The 25,615-nt window shown below is 33.2% G+C and overlaps 1 protein-coding gene across 3 annotated transcripts in view; it reads left to right on the top strand.

Annotated features, from left to right (window-relative positions):
• Positions 1-25,615, top strand: part of LOC137035336 (RNA-binding motif, single-stranded-interacting protein 1) — an 83,609-nt gene that overhangs the window by 48,485 nt on the left and 9,509 nt on the right. For all 3 annotated transcript variants that reach the window (XM_067408498.1, XM_067408497.1, XM_067408500.1), the window contains 9 exons: positions 148-239; positions 10,936-11,093; positions 12,258-12,337; positions 15,258-15,373; positions 18,477-18,526; positions 19,468-19,555; positions 19,660-19,710; positions 23,139-23,249; positions 24,972-25,052. In XM_067408498.1, the coding sequence (XP_067264599.1) occupies positions 148-239; positions 10,936-11,093; positions 12,258-12,337; positions 15,258-15,373; positions 18,477-18,526; positions 19,468-19,555; positions 19,660-19,710; positions 23,139-23,249; positions 24,972-25,052 (827 nt within the window). The remainder of the gene's footprint in view (positions 1-147; positions 240-10,935; positions 11,094-12,257; positions 12,338-15,257; positions 15,374-18,476; positions 18,527-19,467; positions 19,556-19,659; positions 19,711-23,138; positions 23,250-24,971; positions 25,053-25,615) is intronic.

The following is a 25,615-nucleotide window of genomic DNA, read 5'->3' as shown; positions in this document are numbered from 1 at the left end:
TATTTTTTTCTGTTTTTTTTTTATTACATTTACTCTATAGATTCACCCTAGAACACCTTGTTTTTCAGGTTGAAACTGTGTGTTGTTCATGTGCGCTGTCTCTTTAAAGCTGTATCTAACACCATGTTGTGGTTGTCTTTCTCTCAGGGTATGGCTTTGTGGACTTTGACAGCCCTGCTGCTGCTCAGAAAGCCGTCAGCGCTCTGAAGACCAGCGGAGTTCAGGCTCAGATGGCAAAGGTAAGAGCACACCTGCGTACACCTGTTCTTCCTGTCACCTGCAGCGAGCTGCTCCTGACACGCTTCACTGAGTGTGACGTCAGGTGACTGTGATGTCAGAGGCAGACGCTTGTGAATGTTTGAACTTGTGCTGTTCACAGGGAGGCAGACACACCCTCACAGGTGCAGCATCCAGACAAACCCGCTGAATGTTTCAAAGACAAACAGAAACCTTTTATGATATTTCCATGACAATTAAACACATTTTCTACCAAATTCTTTTTATTGTAGTGTTTAAAAATGAATGATGCACTTTATATATATGAGTATTACATTTTATGAGCATATGATATATATCTGGAGTTGGCAGAGCATTGCATTTGTGTGTGGTTTACATTCCTGTGGAAGTTAAAAGCCTTGACAATCAGGCTCTATAAAAGCCTCAGTCAGGGTGTGTCTCATTCCACTCCCTAGTTCACGTGACTCAAGGAGTCTCAAATCTAGTGAGCTGCCTACATAGTCAGCATTTTAAGGTATGCTTTCTTCTTTCCCCAGTTTTATTTCTAAACTAATTAAAGATGTCTTGTTTGATTGCCTGGAGTTGAAGTCTGGTTTTTGTTAAAGGAGGGTGTATATTGCAAAAATGCATTCCTTTTGTTGTTCGTGAAGACAACTTCTATTGACTCTGACTTGTTGTTCTTGGTCTTAGTGATGATTCACTAACAAGTTAGAGCATCAGAATTTGCATGCATATTTATTTAAAGGGCAAGTGTGTAATTAAAACAGATGTATCAGTACTGACAGTATTGTTTGTGCTGAAGATATGATTTCAAGAGCACAGCTATGTGTGTTTGATTATGACTAAATCCTAAAGGAAGAGTTCACCTAACAATGAAAGTTTTTTTTTTTTTTTTGTCTCTCTGTCCCTGAACAGTACATTAGAAATGGGCGAGAGCTGTGCTTTTTTTCATGCTCTCACTCTGGCGTGGACATCTTGGCGTGTTGTCCTTGGATGTATCGTCCTTTCACCTTGTTTATGATATAAACAGATGGTTAGACATCAATATCTCAGACAGGAAGCCCCTGGAGTAACCTAGTGACAAGGCACTGTGTCTGAACCCTGGACGCTGTCTTTGTCTGTAATGGAAAACTAGCTTACTATTTTTAAGTATGACTTTACACTGCCTACTGTGTTTTTAAAATATGTATGCGCCCGAGAACACATTATGCAATGATAAATTTCTCAAATACGCCTTAAACTGCATTGCTGTCACATGATTTCATACCGTTGCATGTTTAATTCAGCGAGTGTCTTTCAGTTATCATATCAGAAATTCCATTTTAGATCCAGATCTTTTTGCATTTTAATCAAATATTGAGTCAAGAAAGCGACATTAAGTAGCATTGCATTTGCATTGCATATCAATGCATATTGCTACTTTTCAGGAAACAAAAAAAACACTGTATTATTTTAAATAATTAATAGGGCTGCCCTTAATATCATGTTGTTAGTCGATGAGAAGAGGCTTAGTCGACCAAAATGGGTATTAGTTGGTAGGTTGCAGGGAAAAAAAAACCTTCACAGGAAGTGGCGAAATCACACAGTCTGTGACAGACAGGTTGTTAAAGAAAATCCAAAGAGTCGCCTGTCATTCATCAATATGGCTTATCACTTGAAACATGCAAGTAGTAGCAACTTTACACGTCCGCTCGCTTGCTGCATGACATGGAGGCGCCGGTGCGATCACTTGCATTTAACTTAAAATACTCTTTCGTTTTTGGCCATACAGATAAGAATAATTCAATATTTGAAACTGTAAATGCTTTTATTTCTGTAAACTCACAATAACAACAAAACATTGTGCTTTTGTAAAATAAAGAAAACAAACAGCATGCAATTTCTGCTGTCTCAGTTTCAAGTGAACTTGAGCGCACCACAAAAATGAAACGAAACTCAGCGTATACTTGCCTCACAGACATATATATCTATAGAAAGCTTTAAATGTCTACTTTAAAATGAACCGATTCAAATCTAAAACAAATATTCTCTGATTATGTAATCTGTATGAAATGTGCATTACTCCATTACTGTGGAGATGACAAGTCAGCATCATCGACTTCATCTCTGCAGCCGAAAACACACAAAAACACTAGTTTATTAATACATTATTAAAATGTTCAGAAGTATACTTCTGTTTTTTCACGCCACATTCAAAATCATTAAATTTAGACCCCCCCTGCCAGATTATTACCCCCTAGTATTGGTAGGTTTAGGATAAGGTGTGGTGGAGGGTTTAGGATTAGGAGTGTGGTTAAGATTAGGCAATCAGGCAGCGACTTCAATGAGGGGGTAATAATTTGGCAGGGGGTCAAAATTCGACACAACACCGGTGCACTGCTGCAAGCTTTATGTATATGTTTGAGCATTGATAAGGCTATGTATTATATATAGGCAACTAAAGGCTCATTATTATGATTTATATGGTTTATCAAAATAAATGCGCGATTATTCGACTAAACGCTTAAATGAACGACTACTATTCGACTAGAAAAATCTTCGGTTGAGGGCAGCCCTAATAATTAAACACTATGTTGTCAAAGTTGATATTGTGGCTTTATATTTGGTCAGACTAGGCATGTGACGGTATCAAATTTTCATGTTGCGATTGATTGATTAAGCTTTTATCATGGTATACGGTATTATCACGATATTAAAATAAGTTGCAAAACCATTTTTGTCAGTTTAACAGGTTTAAGAACTCTTTTTGTAATAAAACAAAAACAACTGACTGAACAGATTAAAATGCAAAAGAATTAGGCTATAAAGAACAACAGATAACACTTTACTCTATTTAATGCATGAACTAAGATTGAGCAATAGCTACATTTGTTACAGAAAGTGTTATTTTTTGTTAATGTTAGTTTAGAAACACAACTGATCATTGTTAGTTTTATCTCAGGTCCATTAAATAAGTTATTTTGATTTTAGTAATGTTATTAAATAGTAACTAAGAAATTAACATTAATTAATAATAATTAATACTTTATAAGTATTTTTATTGTCAGTTTAGTGATAATGAATTAACATGTTAACTAATGAAGCTGTATGTTTTCAAAGTTTTACTGAACAATAACAAATAATCAGAACATTTCTAATCATTAGGGCATGTTGTAGTTCAGATTAAAATATAAAAATGTTTAGGTTTGAAAATAAATATCCTTTTAAGTCTTTTTTAAGTATTCAGTATTTGGTGCTGTGATGAACAACACTGAGATTACAAAAAAATGAATGGCTGTTTGAAGCATTTTAAAAACTTCACCAGCGCAGTTACTTTGTTTGCACGGTTTCCGTGGTAACCGCTGCACGCTGCTGTTCCATCAGCGCCCTCTGCTGTCAGAGAGTGAACGCGCACTTTCATTCAGCTCGTCTCCTTCACTGGTTCCGCCATGTGCTTCTCGTGCACGTTGGGATTGTTTACATCTGAGTGCGTGTCCTTTTGACGCAGAATACAGCAGTGTTGTGCATTTTAGACGACTGATGGGTAAAGTATTCTTAATTGCCTTATAAAAAATTAATAATTGGTAATAAATTATTATTTACGGTATTCTGAAGTGCAGACGATTACAATATCGCGCATATTCATTATCGCGATTTATCGCATTACCGAATATCGCACAAGTCTAGGTCAGATGCTTGCATATTTCATTGTATCATTTCACAACATTTGTACACAATCAAGCTCAAAAGGAGTTACAAGGTTTTTGATCAATGAATTTCTGACCTTCGTGTTTTGTCCGTCATTAGTACGGACACATCTGAGGCAGTAAGTGTCGCACAGGCTATTTAAGACAAAATTTTGCTATGAATCAACGGCAAAGGCTAGACTAACACTCTTCTCTGCTCCTCAAATACATAAAACATTAGCATTTTACATATATAGTGTTTCTTGAGTAAAGAAAACGCTGTACTTATTCAAGCAACCAGTTCTTTATTTACTCTTGCATTGCAAACAAGCAGAGATGTTAGATGGGGCGGGGTTATGAGGTTTGACTGACAGATTGAGGATCCAATGGAGTTACGAGGTTTAGTCACAAGCTATTTTTAATACTTTTATTGGTAAATTATTTTGGGTGGGTGACCAATAGAAATGATTTATGGGGGAAAAAAATATATGGAGAAATTAGATTTCTGCCTGACTGTGACGATATAGTATTGCATATATTGTTTTCTGTTGTATACTTCACATTTTGTCATAGTAGGTCATCTGGATATTATATACATGTAGAAACTTCACATACTGCGCATGGTATATGTGCTATATAGTGCAGAAATAGTAAGAGTAATATATTCTGAACATAGTCTTCTTACACCCTCCCATATGCCATGCATTTTCGTTCACACATATACACTTGTTTTTTTTTCCTCTCACTTTCTCTTGTACCATCTGTGTCTGACACACACTTACTCTATACGCATATTGTGTGCTTTTTCTGTCGAAGTCACATGGTTCATATTGAGTAAATTGTTAGCAGGTGACACACATGCAAGCCCACACACAGATACCAATGTTTCCAGTGCTGTTATTCAGGAGCATTACTTCATACTAGTCTAGTATGATACTCCAGACTTACATTTGAAAACAATGAATCTTTAAAAAAAAAAAATTTGTTTTTGTTTTTTTGGTTTTTTTTGTGCTGGAAATTGGTATTTGGTGTCTAATGTCAGCTGATCAGCTAATAGGGATGTGTTTGAGATTGATGTACTGCGTCTTTTCTCAGTATCTGTACACTGATATCAGCGTAAAGCTCTTAATGCCTGACCTGAGAGATGTAATTCAGCATTGCGTGCCTGAAGCGGCTCAGCGTCAGGACGTTCCAGCACTGAGCTGATTTCCATGTCTGAACAGCCTCGCTCTGTCCGGTAATCTGAGGCCAGCTGCACCAGCCCGCTGTAACTTAGCCTATAGGTGTATATGTAGATTTTGAGCACATTTTTAAATTATAGTCATGAAAATGTCATGAAAACCTACAAAATAACACAAATGGAAGAATGGGATTCTTGATGATGTTTGCTCCAACCAAACCAACTTATTTTTTAATGTAACAAAAATCTACAAAATGCGCATACACCAGTCAAGGTTTGGAAACATTACTATTTTTAATGTTTTTTTTTTTTTAAATAAGTCTCTTCTGCTCTTCAAGGCTACATTTATTTGATCAAAAATACAGAAAAAAACAGTAATATTGTGAAATATTATTACAGTTTTAAATAATGGTTTTCTATTTAAATATACTTTGAATGTATTTGAATGTATTTTATTTCTGTGATCAAAGCTGAATTTTCAGCATCATTACTCCAGTCTTCAGTGTCACATGATCCTTCTGAAATCATTTTGATATGATAATTTATTATCAATTTTGGAAACAGTTGTTGTATTTTTTTTTTTCAGGATTCTTTGATGAATAAAAAGTTAAAAAGAACAGCATTTATTCAAAATAGAAATCTTTTCTAACAAATAAAAATCTTTACTATTAATTTTGATCAATTTAACACATCCTTGCTGAATAAAAGTATTAATTTATTTCAAAAGAAAAGAAATTACTGACACCAAACTTTTTGAACGGTAGTATTTTAAATAAATGCTGTTCATTTTTTAACTTTTTATTCATCAATGAATCCTGAAAAACGTATCACAGGAAAAAAAAAAAAAAAAAATTTTATATATATATATATATATATATATATATATATATATATATATATATATATATATATATATATATATATATATATATATATATATATATATATATATATATATATATATATATATATATATATATATATATATATATATATATATATATATATATATATATATATATATATATATATATATATATATATATATATATATATATATAATATATATATATATATATATATAATATATATATATATATATATATATAATATATATAATATATAGTATTGTATTATATTTATATATTATATTATATTATATTATATTATATATTATGCAGAACAACTGTTTTGAAAGAGACTTCTTTTAAAAACAATTAAAATAGTAATGTTTCCAAACTTTCGACCAGTACTGCAAATATTATTTTGTATTTGTATATTAAATATATTATACATAATATAATACATTTAATATAAAGTATATTTAAATATACAAATAATAATACTATGTCATCAAACCTTAAATCAATACTTCATATTGATTAAAATATATACGGGTGTGTGTGTATATAATATAATATAATATAATATAATATAATATAATATAATATAATATAATATAATATAATATAATATAATATAATATAATATAAAATAATATAAAATAATATAATATAATATAATATAATATAATATAAATTAATATAATATAAATTAATATAATATAAATTAATATATAGAAACCGTGATTTTTATTTATTTATTTATTTATTTTTATTTTTTTCAGGGTTCTTTGATGAATAGAAAGATCAAAAGAACTGCATTTATTTTAAATAGAATTTTTTTGTAATAATGTAAATGTCTTTTGTGTCACTTTCAATCAATCTGATCTGGCATCTAATGCATTTTTTTCATATCATTCTACATATTTCTGTCAATTTTAATACATTTTATTCATGCTATTTTGCTTACAGCACCTTTTAAATAAGATCTTCCATATGGCTGGTGTAGCCCGACCCTGATGATCAGGGTTAGCACCGGTATGTGGCTCTGGTGTTAGATTTCAGTCTGGATAAGTCTGTTTAAAAACCACGCCAGCGTTTTAGTTCTCCCCCTGGAGCAAGCCAAGCACATTGTGAATTTATTTGCCATTCAAAAACGGGCCCATAAAACACCCACTATTAGCTACAGCGTTCGACCTTCGGTGTTAAGTTATGGACATTGTCATTTGTAATAGCTCCATCTTTTTTTAAAAAATAAAATAAACATTGTTTTTAATGACTCTTTAGGATCTCCAGCGCCCTTTTGCTCTTCCGTCCGTTACCCGTGATGGAGCAGCGGTCTCTGGGTACGACAGCTCAGCGCCGGCCCTCTGCCATTGTTCCCTAATGGTGCTATGCTGATTTTTTCTGTCAGCGTATTACTTTAGTAATCCAATCCCGCCTCTCCCTTGTCTTCTCTTTGTTCTGCTCATTTTTCCTCCATCTCTTAGGGGTGGAGATTGAACGCAGTAGGATGTTAATGAATATTAATGTAGCGGCCCTTTTGTCCCTGGGGAGAGTCTCTCTCTCCCTCTCTGCCTGTTTCTCTTTTCGTTTCTGCTGATGGAAGGGAAACTACGGCAGGAAATCAGTCGACGTTTCAGCGCTTGGATGGGGGGTGGCCGAGAGCCGCATGCAAATGAGCTGCTCATCAATATTAATGCTTGCCCTTTATTAGCTAGAGAGTATGGAGAGGGAGACATGTTTTCACTTTAGCCTCTTTTATGAATTTAATTCACCTGTACTGTGCAAGTATGTGTTTAGATATTGTCTTCATTAACATTTCTAGCAAAACTTAATGAGCTGCCTACCTAGGCAGTATTTTAAGGCATCGACACAAATCCTTTCAAAACGTAGGCAGCACTGTATCTGTCCTTTGCAGAGATACAAGTTTCCACAAGATGGATAATTCACTATTAACTATGAATTTTGCCTCAATAATCTCCTAATTACTGCTTATTAATAGTTAGTAAGGTAGTTGTTAAGTTTAGGTATTGGTAGGATTAAGGGATGTAGAATATGGTCATGCAGAATAAGACATTAATATGTGTTTTATAAGTACTAATAAACCACCAATCCTCTAGTAATATGCATGATAATAAGTTAAAATTGAGAATATATCCCCATATTAAATATATACGGGTCAAAGACGTGATGGGTCATTTTTTGTCCAAAGGCCTTAATAAATTATGATAATAATAATAATAAAAAACAAAGAATAATAATTAATAAAAAAACAAAGATATGACATCCAAAATATGTTAGATAGTACAACTAGATCTCTTTTATTGAATCCAATTATATTTTGCTACATATAAAGGTATTTTAAAGATTTTGAAGTGTCAAAGGTCATTCGGTTTAACCATCCAAAGGCCAATACAGCCATTTCATTTGTGATTAAAATCTCCTAAAATGTAATAAATGTATATATTTTTTATTCTGGCATGATTTTATAACATCATACATCAACATTGTGCAACATGGTATTAAAATACGTGTAGAAGTCGTTGCTTTATGAGAAATTATGTTCGGAAAAATGAATTTCTCTGATCTCATTCGGAGTAGCCAATATAAAGGGACCATTTTGGATCAAGTCATGCGGTCAATATCATGTGACAGGATGTGACATCATTCAGACACCTGCAAAGGACCACATGGTCATGAAGCAAAGTAACTAACTCTCTCTTAACTATTTGAAAAATCCATGTTTTCACTTGCTCATATGCATGTCCCGAAACATCAGGTCATTCGGTGCAACCGCTATAAAACATGGAAAATGTTTTTATATTTTAAAAACTTGTACTAAATATAAAATGTTTGATTGTCCTTTTGTTAACTATCTAGATATCAGCCTTTTAGCATTGTTTGAAAATATCGTCATTTGGTATAACCAAAAGTGTCATTCGGTAAAACTGAAAATTAGTTTGAACCTAATTTTTTGGTGACAAATTTTCTCAATCTTGTAAAAAAATGACAAAAGCAATGTTAATTGCTTATAAAAAACACATTATCTCATTATCTATTTGTCCATGTTGCACTGGGTAGCTCCGCCCACAGTTAAATTCTATTTGTCCATATTGTCGTTCCACATAACTGTATATTAAACATCAAATTCTAATTGGCTGTGATTATATTATATATTTTGCTCTAAAAGTGTGGGCAGACACACTGCTTGTTGCTTTGAGTTTGTTAGTAAATGTAAGAAGACATCTATGTAGGCAGCTCACTAGGTTTTAAAACAGGGTGATTATTGTATGGCAAGTGTGGATGGTCAGTGATTTCTGTTGTCAGTTCTCCAGGTGTTCGTCCATTAACTGATAAATGGTTTATATACTGTGACGGAGCTCTGGCAGTGTGTGAATTGAAGTGAATGGTAAGATCTGAGGGCCTGAGGTGTGTTTACAGGTGTGTGTGTTACTCAGGTGTGACTATTAGCACCATTTTAAACTGAAATCTTAAAGGTATATTTCACCCTAAAATGAAAATGAAAGCATCATTTACTCACCCTGGTGTTCTGATTCAGTATGTCTTTCTTTCCAGATTTTGAAATTAACAATGATCAATACTTTTATTAACCTTAGTTAATGTTACAAATTAACTCTTATTGTAAGGTGTTACTATTTCATATAAATCCAAACAGCCATCTTTAAATATCTACAAAAAGGCCATACTAAATTAGATACTTATGTATATTATATCTATACTCTTCCAATCTATTACATGTGATGATTATCAAAATAACAAAATATGTATCCGAAATAAATCAGATGCATTTCTGATTTGTTTATGTATCTGTCAGCTGCATGACGATACAGTTTGCTTTCTCATGTCACTAGCTTTAAATATGCATAAAAGCGACCAGCTGGATATAAACTAATGCAAATAGATGGTAACAATCGTGACATTAAACATTTGGGTCAACTTGTGTGTATTTTTGTCACATTCATTTAACCGCTTTAGGTACTAATGTTATCGTCCTCTCAGCCTCGATGGCAAACATACTCTTTCTCTACTAATGCAGCATCTAGTCAACAAATTAATTACTTTATAATGAAATGAAAACTGAACATGTATGATGGTGTACTGTATACATTCCCTTTCAATGTCTATGTTTTAAATCTGCATCTGAAGTGTCCTGCTCTCACGTGTCAAAACAAACTCCACGAGGCATCAGTGATGGTTTTTATTTTGCCTCTAGAGGCCACTCGCGTACTGTATAATGAAAGCAGACCATTCTCAGCCGCTCCAGCAAAGGACGCAACCAGGAAAAACTACGGTATTGATTTTTGCCGAGAACCATTTGTTCCAGCAATCGTTATCTGTGCAGATTAATCGTCAAAACTGAATCAGTCGACCTCTAGTTCTTTCTTTTTCGGACCACAAAAGTATTACAGAATGATCCCATGCAACACATATTGTATATTCCAAATGTTCTGGGGCTTTACAATAGGGTTTGGTGAAAAACAAACTGAAATTTAATGTATTATTTAACACAAATCCTGATCTTGGCCATTCTGTACTCAACTGTTCCTTCATGAGACTATATTAGCACCATATTTCACTCTGAATCGCCCAGAAATTTTTTTATGCGCAGCTTCTCAGTGAAGCACGGCTCTGCGATCAGTAGTAAATGCTGCTCCATCTGAAAGCCAGAGGGCGCTCTCATGCAGAAAATCCCGATATGCCCCACAGAAGTAGGATATAAAGCACGTCATTTCAGGAAATCCCTATGGGCATCTGTAGCTGAATAAACAGAAGATTGAAACACTTTGTTTGATTAAACATGACTAATAAACACACGACTACGACAATATATGGTTTATCTGAGTTCTTCAAGCCTTCTCGGGTATTTTTATGATGATAAAGTATATTTATACTACAATGCTAATCGACATAGCCTTTTTCGGATAACAAATAAAATGGCAAAAGTTTAACAGTTTTTCTCTTTTCTTCTCTGCCACAATCTCAACAGCAACAAGAGCAGGACCCCACTAACCTGTACATATCTAACCTGCCGCTGACCATGGATGAACAGGAGTTAGAGGCCATGCTGAAGCCCTTCGGTCAGGTCGTCTCCACACGCATCCTGCGGGACAGCAACGGCGCCAGCCGAGGGGTCGGATTTGCCAGGTGAGGGTCCTCATACCTGACCCCAAATCACCATATCAGCTCCTGTTGTCACGCTATCATTCTTTGTGAATTCCCCCTCAGTGAACCAACCATGGTTCAAGACTGTAATGTCGATCAGGGCACGGGAATCAGACGTCCTGGAAAGCCCCTGGCTTTCTGCCCACCACAACACAAACACTTCAGACCCTCCCATGATTCGTAGTGCCAGTCAGTTGCTTTAAAATATATCTGTGTATCTGACATATCCGCACGGCGAAGCCAGAACAAGTGAACTCTCTGAACCTCTCTTGGTACATTTATGACACGCAATGCAAGTAAAAACTTGATTGTATTAACTTAAATGTTATACAGATGAGTGGAAACCCTCTGAAAGAAATCTGAACTGGATGATTTAACCAGAGAAGCAAGTTTTTAAATATCAACAATATAGATAATGACAATAGTTTGTAATGATAGCACAAAACTTGTCATGGCATTTATATGCACACAAATAACAAAATATAGAAATAAGCAGCAATATTTAAATGCATATAAATAAATATATATAAAAAAAAAACATTTTAATACATAAAAATGCCATGCAGAGAGATATTATTATAGTTTTTATTAATATTCATTTTAGTCATTTTGTTGTGTTTTTCTGGGTTTTTGTAAAATATGTCTATATAGTTTTTATTTTAGTTTTAGTTATTTTTGTACATCAAGTTAAACCAAATTCATAGTTTATTTTATATTAAGGTATTTCAAGTAATGAAATTTTTTTCGTTTAAGTTTTAGTTTTAATTTACTGTAATAACCCTGATTCTTTGAACATTTTTGAGTGATGGCACACATGAATCATTGAATTAGAGGTTTAAATTGATTCCCTAAAACAAACCGTTAGAATCGATTCGCTGAAATGATTCAATCGTACCAAATTTAACTCTAAATAAAGTTTAAATGAGAGCTGCTGTTAAAACATCTTTGTCTGAACAAAAAAAGGATTGATGACCAGCCGTTTGTAAGTGTGATATTCAAAATTCAGCTTTATTTTATAGCTAGGCTTCATATGACGTTAACACGTTTCTCAACATTGACAGCAGGTGCAGGTGATGGGAATGATGTTTTATACTCAAACCGAAAGTAAAATGTGTAAACCCCTAAACCCATAATATGTTCCTCTAGGATGGAGTCAACAGAGAAATGTGAAGCTGTCATCTCTCACTTCAATGGGAAATTTCTCAAAACACCAGCTGGAGTTATGGGTAAGTGTGTGTCTGCATATGCATGCTTCACATTGACTCGAATTCGAAATTGTTTGCTCACCCTCATGTTGTTTCCAAACCCTTTTCTTCCACAAAAGATTTCTGAAGAATGTCCTTGCCTCTTTTCTCCCTCATATAATATGAGTAAATGATGACAGAATTGTCATTTTTGGGTGATCCACTCCTCAAATGTGTGTTTTTAACTCTATTTGTTTGTGCATAAACACAAAGCGCTGCTCTGTTGGAGCAAATTCATTCATTCTCTGGTAATGATTCTCCTCGGATGGGGTCTAAATGGAAACAGGCTTTCGGGCATGTGGCGCAACCATTCAGCCATACCAAACGGCTTTCGCACGAATGTAGATTCAGACTTGCTGCACGAAACGCTGAAATAATACAAAGCTGGGAGGAGCTGGATGTACATAACGCTGCAGTGAGAGCTTATTGATTCATGGAGGTCTGTTTGGGGTTCAAGTGAAAGCAATGTGTGCTAATTTTCTTCTACTGCAAGTCTTTGAGTGGAATCTAGGCCTGGCGTGGCCTCTCTAAGTATTTTAATTGGATTATTAGACTGAAATAGTCTCCACTGACCATGTCAGAAAGGAAGGAAGGGGATTATACGAAGACAGCTTCCCAATTAGATGCCTGTTCTCCAAGCATTGTGGGAAAGTCAGGAAGCCTCAGAGGCTTTAAGACCAAGATAGGCGGAATATAACTGGCACATTTAAAGGCGCAGCAAAATCTCTGCAACAATGAAACATAGATGTTGTTGTTTTTTGGGCACAAAGTTTAAAATTTTACAGCTAGAGCAGCTTTGCAATTTCAAATCACATCATGTTGCAACCCATTTTACTTCCGTAATCTGGCATATTTCTGAGTGAAACATGATATTCAGAAAGGAAAAATATTTGATTGTATGTGTCAGCACCAATATTGAAATTCTGTCTGATACACTAATTATTTTCTGATTAAAAATGTGGCTAGCATTTTATTTTACAGTCCTGTTTCGCTGTAACATACTATGTATTTACTGTAGTAATGACACTAACTGGTACTAACCCTAAACCTTAACTTAACCCATGTAGTTACCTTGCATTAGTCAGTACTTTTGTGAGTATACTGTAAGTACATTGAAAGTGCACATATTTGTGCACAAAATTTGTAAGCCGCTTTGTATAAAAGCGTCAGCTAAATTAATAAATGTAAATGAAAGTTAATGTAAAATCTATGGAAGCTTGTTTCTGCCATGAAATGAAAAATAAAAAAAGGTAACTGCAAGTTTTTATCTCACAATTCTGACTTTTTTTCTCAGAATTGCATGATATAAACTCACAATTGCATGATATAAAGTCAGTATTGTGATATATATATAAACTCGCAATTGTGTGTTATAATGTCCAATTGTGAGGGGGAAAAAAACTAACGTTTAAAAATAACATGAAAAATAGCTAACTAAAGCATTTAGGATGCATGTAATGTTATACTAAAATAACATGAAATGCATTTTTAAAGGGAAAGCACTCTTTAAAAGAGTTTCATCTTTTCCTTAAACTATTGTTATACATTTACATTTATGCATTTGGCAGATGTTTTTATCCAAAGCAACTTGTGTTGTATTTAAAGTATATGTTTGATCCGTTCATGCATTCCCTGGAAATCAATCATTTCCATAATCTAAGTTATCGTTTTAAGTTTATCACTCTAATTTAAGTGCTAGATGATGATAAATCTTAAAATAGGTTTATCAAATAAAACATTAAAATCATCTCTGATAACTGACATGGTGTTGATATTTAGTGCAATTGATTGTGATTGTGAAAAGTAGGCTTTAGGGTTATGATCGTGAACTAAAACTATTAAAAACAAGTAATAAAAAAAGTGAATATGCACATTTTTAGATATATGATTAGATTGTTACGATGTTGCATTATTACATTATTGTTATAATGTTACTTTGGCAACTTACTGAAATAAGTTTAAATTGAAGCACAAACTAAAATTGAAATAAATAGTTTAAAATAAACAAAAAATAATAATAAAAAAAGTCAAATATATAAATTGGCAAAAATAAGACAATTTAAAATATAAAAAAAAAAGCTAATTCAAAATATTAATAAAACACGATAAACGTATAGAAATAATACTAAAATAACACTGGTGGGCTTTATGTACCAAAATGGAGTCTGAGGTGGAGGGGCTGAAAAATAAGAGGCATTTGTGATGTCGTCCAAAAGGAAAATCATTTTAGAGGTTGCTAAATTGTCTTGGCTTGTTTGCGACACGTCCTGCTCTGTATTTTCACTCCATGTTTAATAGGGATGCACCAATATGAAATTTTTGGTACCGATAACCGATAATTCTTTATATTTGAAAACCAATATATTGGCCGATAAATCTAAATCCAAATGTTTATATAATTTTTGAGAGCCTGATTACAAAAAACAAAATCTCACCATTAAAAGCCATGTCCCAAGCACACAATTATAATGTTTTCATTATAATATTATATAGCTTATATGGCAGACTTGAGTTGCACATGCTGAAGTAAATAGTATTTTCCTTTTTGAATTGATTTCAATCATATTTCAAGCAATTCATAGCCATCATAGTGAACAGTGCGCATCTGAAGTGTCTATATAATCCATTATTTATCCGCTTTAATATGACGGCCAAAAATTCTTATCAGACCGATAACGACAACATTAAAAATGAACATATATCGTCCGATACCGATATGGTGGCCGATATATCGTGCATCCCTTGTGTTTAATGTACTAAATAACATAAAGCAGTCCTACTGTGGTATAACAAAATCTCTAAGCCATTTCTGCTGTCTCACTATGATGATTTTGGCCATACTATGAGTGAGCAGTCAGCATCACGCTGAGAGTTCATGCACCTCCTCCGTGTCTCTCTGCAGCCCCGTCAGAACCCTTGCTGTGCAAGTTTGCAGACGGAGGCCAGAAGAAGCGTCAGAGTCAAAATAAATATGTGCAGAACGGACGAGCCTGGGCCAGAGACGGGGACAGCAGACTTGTGAGTAACTGCTCTTTTGCTCTGTGTCCGTATCACTTTTTGCAGCCATATATCACCTGACACAGCCTGTTAGCGAACACATGGACAGCAGGGATGTTACCTAACGGTGGTCATGTGGGTGTGTGTGTTTACACAAGCTACTCTAATACAGTCATATATTATGTGAACCACAGAAGTGATACTGAGACTGTGTGTGTGTTTGTGTAAACTGCTGAGTCACTTGATGTTACCCATCATGACACTAACGCTCTGTTCCAAATCCTAGTGAGCTTCCTACATAGGGAGCTGCCTTGTAATACAGCATCCTAACTGAAATGTATGCTCATAAGTGACTGATTTGTGACAGGAGACTCAACTCACAATTAATGTCAGAAGAGTTTGTTAGCAGTGTGATACTCCAATAAACATAAAAATCCACAGCACATGCAGATATTGGGTAAAAGTACATTTTTTGATCGATACACTTCAGGATTTAATTAATTGTAATTGTATCCAATATTTCTTAAACGTAATCCATTTTACAGTGATTTTGTCGCAGTGCATTCTGGCATTGCCTTCTCTGCTATAGATGTGACAAAATTCGGTAAAACGAAGTGCCTTAGCAGAGTTTTAACAGCCTTTGCACATATGATGCCTTAAAATGCCGCCTGTATAGTGTGCTCACTATGTTTTGGAGCAGAGCGAGTCACGTTCCTATAGTCAGTGTTCACAGTGTCACATGGCCATTCTTTGGCCGTTCAGATGTATCACTTCACAAATCACAAATATCCTTAATTGAGTCGATACTGTGGTTTTTCTAATAAAAATGACTTTGAACATTTTCTGCTTATCATGTGCAAGCCACGCTCAGAGAAGGTCGTGGACTGCATGTAATTACAGCAAGATGGGTTTTCTGTCACGCCAGATAATTTCATTAAACCAATTTTATGGCTTTACATTTAATCATTTAACAGACACTTTTGTCCAAAGTGACTTACAAATGAGGACAATACAAGCAATTTAACTGTTTATATATATCTGTGCATGCTGGACATAAGTGGAAGTGGAAATGGCTTTGACAACAAAATATTTGGCTTCAAACTTGAGGGGAGAATAGTGGCGTCATTTTAAGTTATTTGTGCCCCAAATGCCCCAAAAAGCATTTGTACACTTACGCCACACTTAATGGCATAATGTAATTGCATTAAAGGTACACTATGTAACTTTTGGCCCTCTAACGGTTAAAAAAACTGCATGCATTTTGTGGAAGAACATTGTTTTGGTTGTGCTTCACCTCTGCAGATGAATATGGTTAACCTATTAAATTTATCACAATTTATGACAATTTATCTGTTCAATAAAGTACCTTACTAACTTATAGGGCTGGGTAATTGATTTTAATCGATTCTCATTTTTACAAACCGATATCGATTCATAAATCCCAAGACTCGATTAGTCTAGTCTGCTTTCACTTGATGAATAAGCAGAATATGTAGCGCCTCCCATCCAATAAATCGCAATAATCTTTGTGCTTTTTTACTTTTGATATGAAGCAAAGTCTCACATTTCAAATGATGTCCATCTTATTATGAGATTTAAAAAATAAATACCGTTTTGGCGCTGTTTAATGTGGCGTGACGGATCGCTTTAGCATCTCAGTTCAAGAGAAGATGTGAACATCCTCTCCTCCGCTTTAATACCAGTTACAGCGCGAAATAACATGTATGAACATCTGAAGGTATGTTAAAATATACAGTACAACTTACTGAAATCAGTATCATGTCTCGTGTAATCGCTCAGTGTTTCAACCTCAGAAAGACGCCAATAAAACAGCTTGTAAACAATGTCACGTAACGTCACATTTACCTCAGAAAAACATATTCAGAGACCATAAACTCATTAGTCAGCTAAAAAAATGAACTCTAGAGAGCAACATTCTGATAAATATAGCTATGCACTGTTACATATTCATTATAATTTTAATGTTCCTCAATATTTAATGCATGTTTGAATAAATCGGTTATGACAGCCGCAATTTAAATATTTATATTTTAAAAAAAAAACAAGTAGAAATATGATTATGTAATTCTAAACTTTATTTATAATAAAAACATCATTGAGTGTAATTTAAGTGTTTATATATGAATAAGGTGATTTAACCTTCAATATTATTATAGTAGTACCAAACAACTCTCATGTGTAGTTTACAGCATTAGATGAAAGATTTTTTTCCTCTAGAAAATTTGCCATGTACTGTAACTGAAATACTACATCCAAAATAATTGATATCAAATCGAAACGAAATCGTAATCGAATCAAAAGCAAGTTAATAGTAATTGAATTGAATCGTGAAAATTGTGTCAATACCCAGCCCTACTAACCTAAGTAATAAAAACACCATTTCCGTGTCACTTTTACATTTCAAATCCCTCAGTTCTCACCATCTCCAAAAAAAAAAAACAAGCTGATGTTGATTCTTGTTTTATTACAAGCTCCGTCACATTCTCTTTTTGCAAGCAGACTGTTTTTGCTGTTTTCTTTTTAAACGGTCGATTCCTCTGAGGTTGAAGATTTAGCTGTTCCATGTCAAACTAACCTATGCCACTCCCACACCAGACACACGTCAAAGTAGCCAGAGTAACTTTTCTCTGTTTATGGATATGACAAGAAGCGCACGGGAGAGTGAAAAATACGCATGTGTGACCTACGCGTACAAGTACACGCGGTTACAAAAAAATCCAGCAGTGCGCATACTCTTCTGATGACGTAACCCTGACCCTCGTGTAAGTGTAAAAAGTGAACTATACTTTGGGCTTAAGACAAAATACGTTTTGGAAGAAGGATTGATGGTGTATTGACTCATTTATTTATTTAAATTTTCATTGTGAACCAAAAAAACATAGTGTACCTTTTTAAGTAATAAAATATTAAAGCAAGTGTCTGTATCTGTGCTGACATTAACACTTTCCTTCATAAAGTTTTCTCAGTGTATTTTAGTGGATGATTCACAAACACAAAGTGGCCCAATACTTTTTGTCTTAAATTTTTATAACACTTCAAAAGCAGCTATTAGCTGAATAGTCTAATAATCATGTTTATTTCTCTCTTTCTCTCTCTCTCGTAGGCTGGCATGACCCTCACGTACGACCCCACCACAGCTGCTATGCAAAATGGGTATGAGACAACGAGAGCTCAGAAAGAACCAGTGTTACTGCAGTATTTGTACACACTTATAGTATTTATTCATATTTTTTAATTAGCTTTAATTTTTATATCTTCAGTAGTGCTGTCAAATGATTAATCGCGATTAATCATCTCCAAAATAAAAGTTTGGTAAAATATGTGTGTGCACTGTGTATATTTATTACGTGTATATAAATACACAAACATGAATGTATCTATTTAACAAAAATATAATATATTTATATGTAATATAAATATATATGTATACATGTAAATATTTACACATACTTATTATTTTGTATGCGATTAATGGAAAAATGCGATTTATCTTTTGACAGCACAAATTTTCATTTTTCATTTTAATTCTAGTTTATTCATTTTTTTATATTTCTATTTAGCTTTAATTTATTATATTTCAGTTAATTGCAACATTTTTATTTTTGTTTAAGGTTTTTAGGTTTAAGTTCTTCATTTTATTATTTTAAATCAGCTTTATTTATACTTTTTAATAGTTTTGGTTTCAGTTAACAATAACACTATTATTATTATTATTATTATTATTTTATTTTTATTTTTTATTTCATATAGTTGTCATGGCAATATTTGTAATTTTTGTTTAAGTTTCTTATCTAATATTTTTTATTTTATTTTATTTCAGCTTTGTCAATTCATGAATTTTGATAGTTTTAGTTTGGAAAGACCATGCACATCAGTTCATACTGCAAATGCTTGAAAATTAGTTCACACATATTGAGTAAAATAATCAACTATTTTTTATACTTATTAATAGTTGAACAAATTATACTTATGTATTTTTATAACAGAAGGTATCTTTGAAGGCAGCATACTCATTCTCAATGCTATATTTACAATATTGCATAACCTCTCATACATCATTGCTTAAATAATATGCCCTTTTCATCTCTCGACAGATTCTATCCGACCGCCTACAGTATTACGAACAGAATGATCACACAGACCCCCATGTCTCCATACATCTCACCTATGTCCACATACCAGGTAACAGATGAAACTTTACTGCTTACAGCCTGATCGAGGTCTCAGAGATGGATGTATCAGAACGGTCTTAAGGGACGTTGTTAATCTGTATTTTTATCATTCAGGTACAGAATCCATCCTGGGTCACCCATCAGCCCTACATCATGCAGCATCCGGTAAGTCTCATCACTGCCTGTCTCTCATTATCCATTTCATGCTGAACAGTGTTTGTGTGTGGGAGAAATACACTTGAACTGTCATAGACTGAGAGTGTGGGCGACTTCGACAGACAGAGTCCAAACAAACACACTAAACCACATCAATTTATCAGAATAAACAAACTTATGCCAAATAATATAGTCAATAAGTCTAACCATAGGCTGGCGCATCAATATTTAAGAACATCGCTCATTCAAACAGAATTAAGAATCTAAAGTTTCTATTTATAAAGAAATGTTTCATTTTTTATTTCTGCATGCCACTATTATTATAATAGCCTATTTTATTTTATTATTTTATTTATTTTGTTTTATTTTAGTTAATTTTATTATTATTTTTATTTTAGATTTAATTTCTATTTATTTTATTTTAACATTTTACTTTTTATTTTATTATTTTGTTTTATTTAAAACAAAATAAAGTAGTTTATTTTTTTATTTTATAAAAATACCAAATTATATAAAATTAAAATACCAAAATATATAAAATTATAAAAATTACATGGCAAAAAGCAGAGCAGTGAAAATTAGCAAAAAATATACAAATTTTGGGAAGCAGCTGGTCATTAAGTTGCTTATTTCCAACTTATTTCTTTGAGGGCAATTCTGTAAGGGAATTATTTTACTTTTATTTTATTTTAGCTTTACTTCAATTTTAATAGTTTTGGAAAGAGCATATCAGCAAATTCATACTGCAAATGCTTGAAAATACATACTACACATATTGAGTAAAATAGTCAAGTATACAAATTTTTTTTTAATTTTAGTTTATTTCACTTAGTTGCAACATTTCTTATATTCTTCATGTAAGCTTTTTAAGTTTTAAGTTTTTCATTTAATATTTTTATTTTATTTCTGCTTGGTCAACTAATGACAACAAATTTTAATAGTTATTTCAGAAGCAAAAATTTTAATTAACAATAATAAATGAATATAGCAGCAAATTCATATTGCAGATGCTTGAAAAAACATAGTACACACATATTGAGTAAAATAGTCAAATATCTTTTTAAATATACTTATTTTTTATTTATATATATATATATATATATATATATACATTGATAAAAATACAATTTACCAAACCTCTGCTGTGGATATGTGTCTTTAACAGTGAGTTGCCATATGAACAACCAGTTATAAGAAAAAACTATTTTCCATAACTTTACAAATTTGCAATTTTAACATTACTGTCAAAAAGAACACAGTTGGACATCATAAGTCAGAGACGATCATGAATATGTCATGTCTTATGTATTAAGTAACTTACATAAATCAGACTCAGTCATTTTTGTCAAATATTTCCGTTCCGTTGTTTGAGAAGCAACATTGCCTATACCGGAATAAAAGTTCACGTTTTGTCCCTGATACGTGACGTGTGCTTCCTACTCTTGAAGAGCACTGTTGTGCAGGAAACACTGGTGTGAGTGTGTGTTTGCGTAAGTGCTCAAACACTAAATCACACCCAGATGCTGGATTACAGTGTCGTTGAAGCTCACGCCAACATCAAGAACCTGAGATGTGTGTGTGTGTGTGTGAGATCAGTGATGAATGCTGGAACTAAGTGAAGCTCGGCTGCATGAATGACAAACAGAAAGAGACTAAATGAGACTGTGTGTTTTCTTTTTGAGTGGGTGTGTATAAGTAATGTGTGATATAATGGGCTTATGATTTTGCGTGAGTCAGTACGTATAGAGCTGAGCGGTGTGGATCATAAATGAGGAAACTGTGGCATTTAAAGGCCAGTAATGGCGCTTATGTCTCAGAGCTCTTTAATACACAGAGGATTTGCAGAGTCTGACTCACAGTGTAAGAAAGCAGGAGTCATCACGCACATCCCAGAGAGACCCGGGGGGCGCACCAATCTCTGACTGTGTGCGTTTCACAGATGCCACGTCATACGGCGCACGCACTCTCTGTCTCAAATAAACAGAATAATTTGCTGCGTATTAAACATCATGTGCCGTTATTTATCATACATTTCAAAGAAAAACATGGTATTACAAGGATCTGTTTGGTGCATTTTTTAAAAATGCTCAATAGTGAGAAACATAGGAAAAAAACATAGGAATTTTGGGAAGCAGCCAGTCATTAAGTTGCTTATTTCTTTGAGGGCAATTCTGTAAGGGAATTTTTATTTTATTTATTTTATTTTATTTTATTTTATTTTATTATTTGTCAAATATTATGAGGAGAAACTGAGCAGAAAAGTTTTTCATCTTATTTTTTTTTTTTTTTTTTTTTTTTTTTTAATTGGCCAAATGTTATGAAGACAAACTGAACAGAAAGGTTTTTCATCTAATATTTTTATTTTATTTTATTGGTCAAACATAGACAAACTGTGAACAGAAAAGTTTTTCATCTAATATTTTTTTATTTTATTGTATTTTATTTTATTTTATTGGTCAAATATTATGAAGACAAACTGAACAGAAAAGTTTTTCATCTAATAGTTTTCTTTTATTTTTTATAATTTTATTTTATTTTATTTTATTTTATTGGTCAAACATTATAAAGACAAACTGTGAACAGAAAAGTTTTTCATCTGATATTTTTTATTTTATTGTATTTTATTTTATTGGTCAAACATTATAAAGACAAACTGTGAACAGAAAAGTTTTTCATCTAATATATATATTTTTTTATTTTATTTTATTTTATTTTATTTTATTTTATTTTATTGGTCAAACATTATAAAGACAAACTGTGAACAGAAAAGTTTTTCATCTGATATTTTTTATTTTATTTTATTGTATTTTATTTTATTGGTCAAACATTATAAAAACAAACTGTGAACAGAAAAGTTTTTTATCTAATATTTTTTTATTTTATTTTATTTTAGCTTTATTTCAATTAATTTATTTTGGTAGTTTTATAGTTAAAACAATAAAAACACTGAAAAAGCACATATCAGCAAATTCATACTGCAAATGCTTTAAAATACCTACTACACACATATTGAGTAAAATAGTCAAGTATTATTTATACATATTTAAAGGGTTAGATCACCCAAAAATTAAATTTGTCATTATTTACTCACCCTCATGTTGTTTCAATCCTGTAAGACTTTCGTTCATCTTCATAAAACAAACGAAGATCTTTTTGATGAAATCTGAGAGATTTCTGTCCCTCCATTGACAGCTACGCAACCGAAACTTTGACGCTTTAAAAAGTCCATAAAGAGATCGTGAAACTAATCCATATGAATTGAGCGGTTTAGTCCAAATTTTCTTAAGAGACTCGATCGCTTTATATGAAGAACAGATTTAATTTAGCCTTTTTTTATTAAATATATGTATATATGTGGATATGTGTCTTATATGTGGCTTTCTTGCTTTTTCTTCCTAAGTGGATAAATGTACTGTAAATGTCCCGTTTTGTCATAGGGAGCAGTGATATCGCCCTCTATAGATCACTCCATGTCTCTGCAGCCCACGTCCATGATGAGTCCTCTCACTCAGCAGATGAGTCACCTCTCTCTGGGCAGCGCAGGAACGGTGAGCACATGCAGCACTACCCACAGTCAACACTTGAGCGCTCACACTGCTGTCACATGTGTTGTTCTGTTTCTTCAAAATCTGATAAATCATTTGCAGCTGTCCAAGTCTCTGGCTGTGTTCAGAATGGAGTGGCCTTATGCATACTGCAGTATACCCTGCATAATGCCTAAAAAAAACAACAACAACAACAAAAAATCAGTATGCACTGTGCAATGATAAATATTTTAAATACGTATGGTAAATAGTTGCATGTATGTGGCAGTTAGATAAAAAAGTGTATTTTGCATTTTTAATAAAAAACCCAAATAATAAATCAAAACAAATATATATTAAAATTCACATATATTTTTTATATAACTTTTACTTGCATTGTTAAGTTAAGTGCATTGCATGACGAGATACAGTTTTTTATGCAGTGTGCTTTGTTGTGTACTACACATTTTGAAAAATGCACTAGGTCATCTGGATATCCATGCATACAAATTTGCATACTGTGCACACTACATACTGTATACTTCAGAATTGGTGTATTAGTATACTATTCAGAGAAACTGAAAACTTCACATTATTTTCGATCTGCATGATCTTATTTTGAACAAGTACTTACTTTGCAACCTCTAAAAAAGTGTTCTTTTATAGTGTTCTATATAGTATGAATATGTGTAAATATGAATGTACTACATTCACCATGTTGTCATTATCACGTGACCTACCACTGCCATTCACAAATCCTGTCCTGTGGCCTCATGGGATAGTAAAGTGTCCATCGTATGCATGTCAGAATCTCGTTAGAAGAAGTAGGTCACTTTTTCCCTACTCTTTTATAAATACTGTGAATGTGGACATGCTACTTATCACATACTATAAAGTAGGGAACCTTGAGGACCTTGCAAGTTTGAGTGTCACCTACTGGTGAATTATTAAGTTGCAATTAAAACAGAAAGGCCTCAATAAGGAAGAGCACATTTTCTGTAAATAGTATTTAACAACTTAAAGGTGCACTATGTAACTTTTGGCGCTCTAATGGTTAATAAACAAAACTTCATGCATCACAATATAAATTGATCCAAAGTGCTGTACAGTGTGCAGAAGTAGGTCTACACAATAAAAAAAAAATTAAATACTGTATTTTTGAAAAATGTGGGCCAAGGGAAGCATATAAAAGGAAAACAATAAAGGTCCTAAAACAGATCCCTGAGGCACACCACACAATACAGGTGCAGATGATGAGAAAAAATGTTCCTACATTAACAGAAAAAGTCCTGTTTTCGAGATAATAGACAAACCACTGTAATGCAGTGCTTCGGATACCTACTATACATTCTAGTCATTCAAGAAGAATGTAATGTTCAATAATAGTATCAAATGCTCAGGTCCAACAAAACCTGCATAACACAAGAGCCTAAATCCAAATTCATGATTTACTCGCTCAGAAAAGGAAAAAGTTGCAGAATGAACCTTTAACAAACTTTAATGGGCTATATTATTTTGGGTTACAAAGACACATGGATCACTGATTCGGCATATAATGGCCAAACGCTGCAAAAAAAAATGTATAGGCCTATATTTAAACATATACAGGCAACACATGGATCATGCACAACTCCAGCTGATCTCAGCAGAAATACACAAAAGTAACCAAATAAAAAAACGCTGACGGAATGAGAGCACAAAACAGCATATGTTGATATTTTCTCTCTCTGTGTGTGTCTCCTGTAGTTTATGCCAGCCAGTCAGGCTCTCCAGGGGCCGTATATCCCTCCATACACTCACATGCAGACCACCGCAGTCTCAGTAGAGGTGAGTTCATGTCGACAAACACTTTCCCAGACACAGATTTAACCTCGTCCTGTACTGAAGAACGTCCTGAATTCACAATCGCCATAAATGGAGAAAAGTTCAAGAACAGACTGGGCTTGTGCAACTGTGCTGAAATGTTCTTGAGTGGATTGCACAAAAGCTGTTAAGAACGTGTCCAGGGAATGGTTCACTCCGATTGAATAGAATATTTTGCTTAAAGAAAATAAAACTTGTTTTTAGGATATTTTTTTGTACACTGAGATTATTTTCATGACAATTATGCACATTATCCCTAAATCCTCATTACAGTGATGCATAATAATAACAACAACGATAAAAAGAATAATAATAATAAAAACAGATATTTTTTTTAAATTGGAGTATTAAAGGTACAATATGTAAGATTTTTGCAGTAAAATATCCAAAAACCACTAGGCTAGTGTTATATATTTTGTCCAGCTGATTACAAACAATGTCTCTAATGTTTTCAACTACTTGTAAATCATGAGAAAATTCCCATTCTAAACAGTGACACGGGGCAGTGCAGTCGCCTGTCAATGACG

Source organism: Chanodichthys erythropterus, chromosome 14 (genome assembly GCF_024489055.1).
Source record: "Chanodichthys erythropterus isolate Z2021 chromosome 14, ASM2448905v1, whole genome shotgun sequence".
NCBI lineage: Eukaryota > Metazoa > Chordata > Actinopteri > Cypriniformes > Xenocyprididae > Chanodichthys > Chanodichthys erythropterus.
The sequence above is the reverse complement of the archived record's forward strand: the minus strand, read 5'-3'. Positions and strand labels throughout refer to the sequence as shown.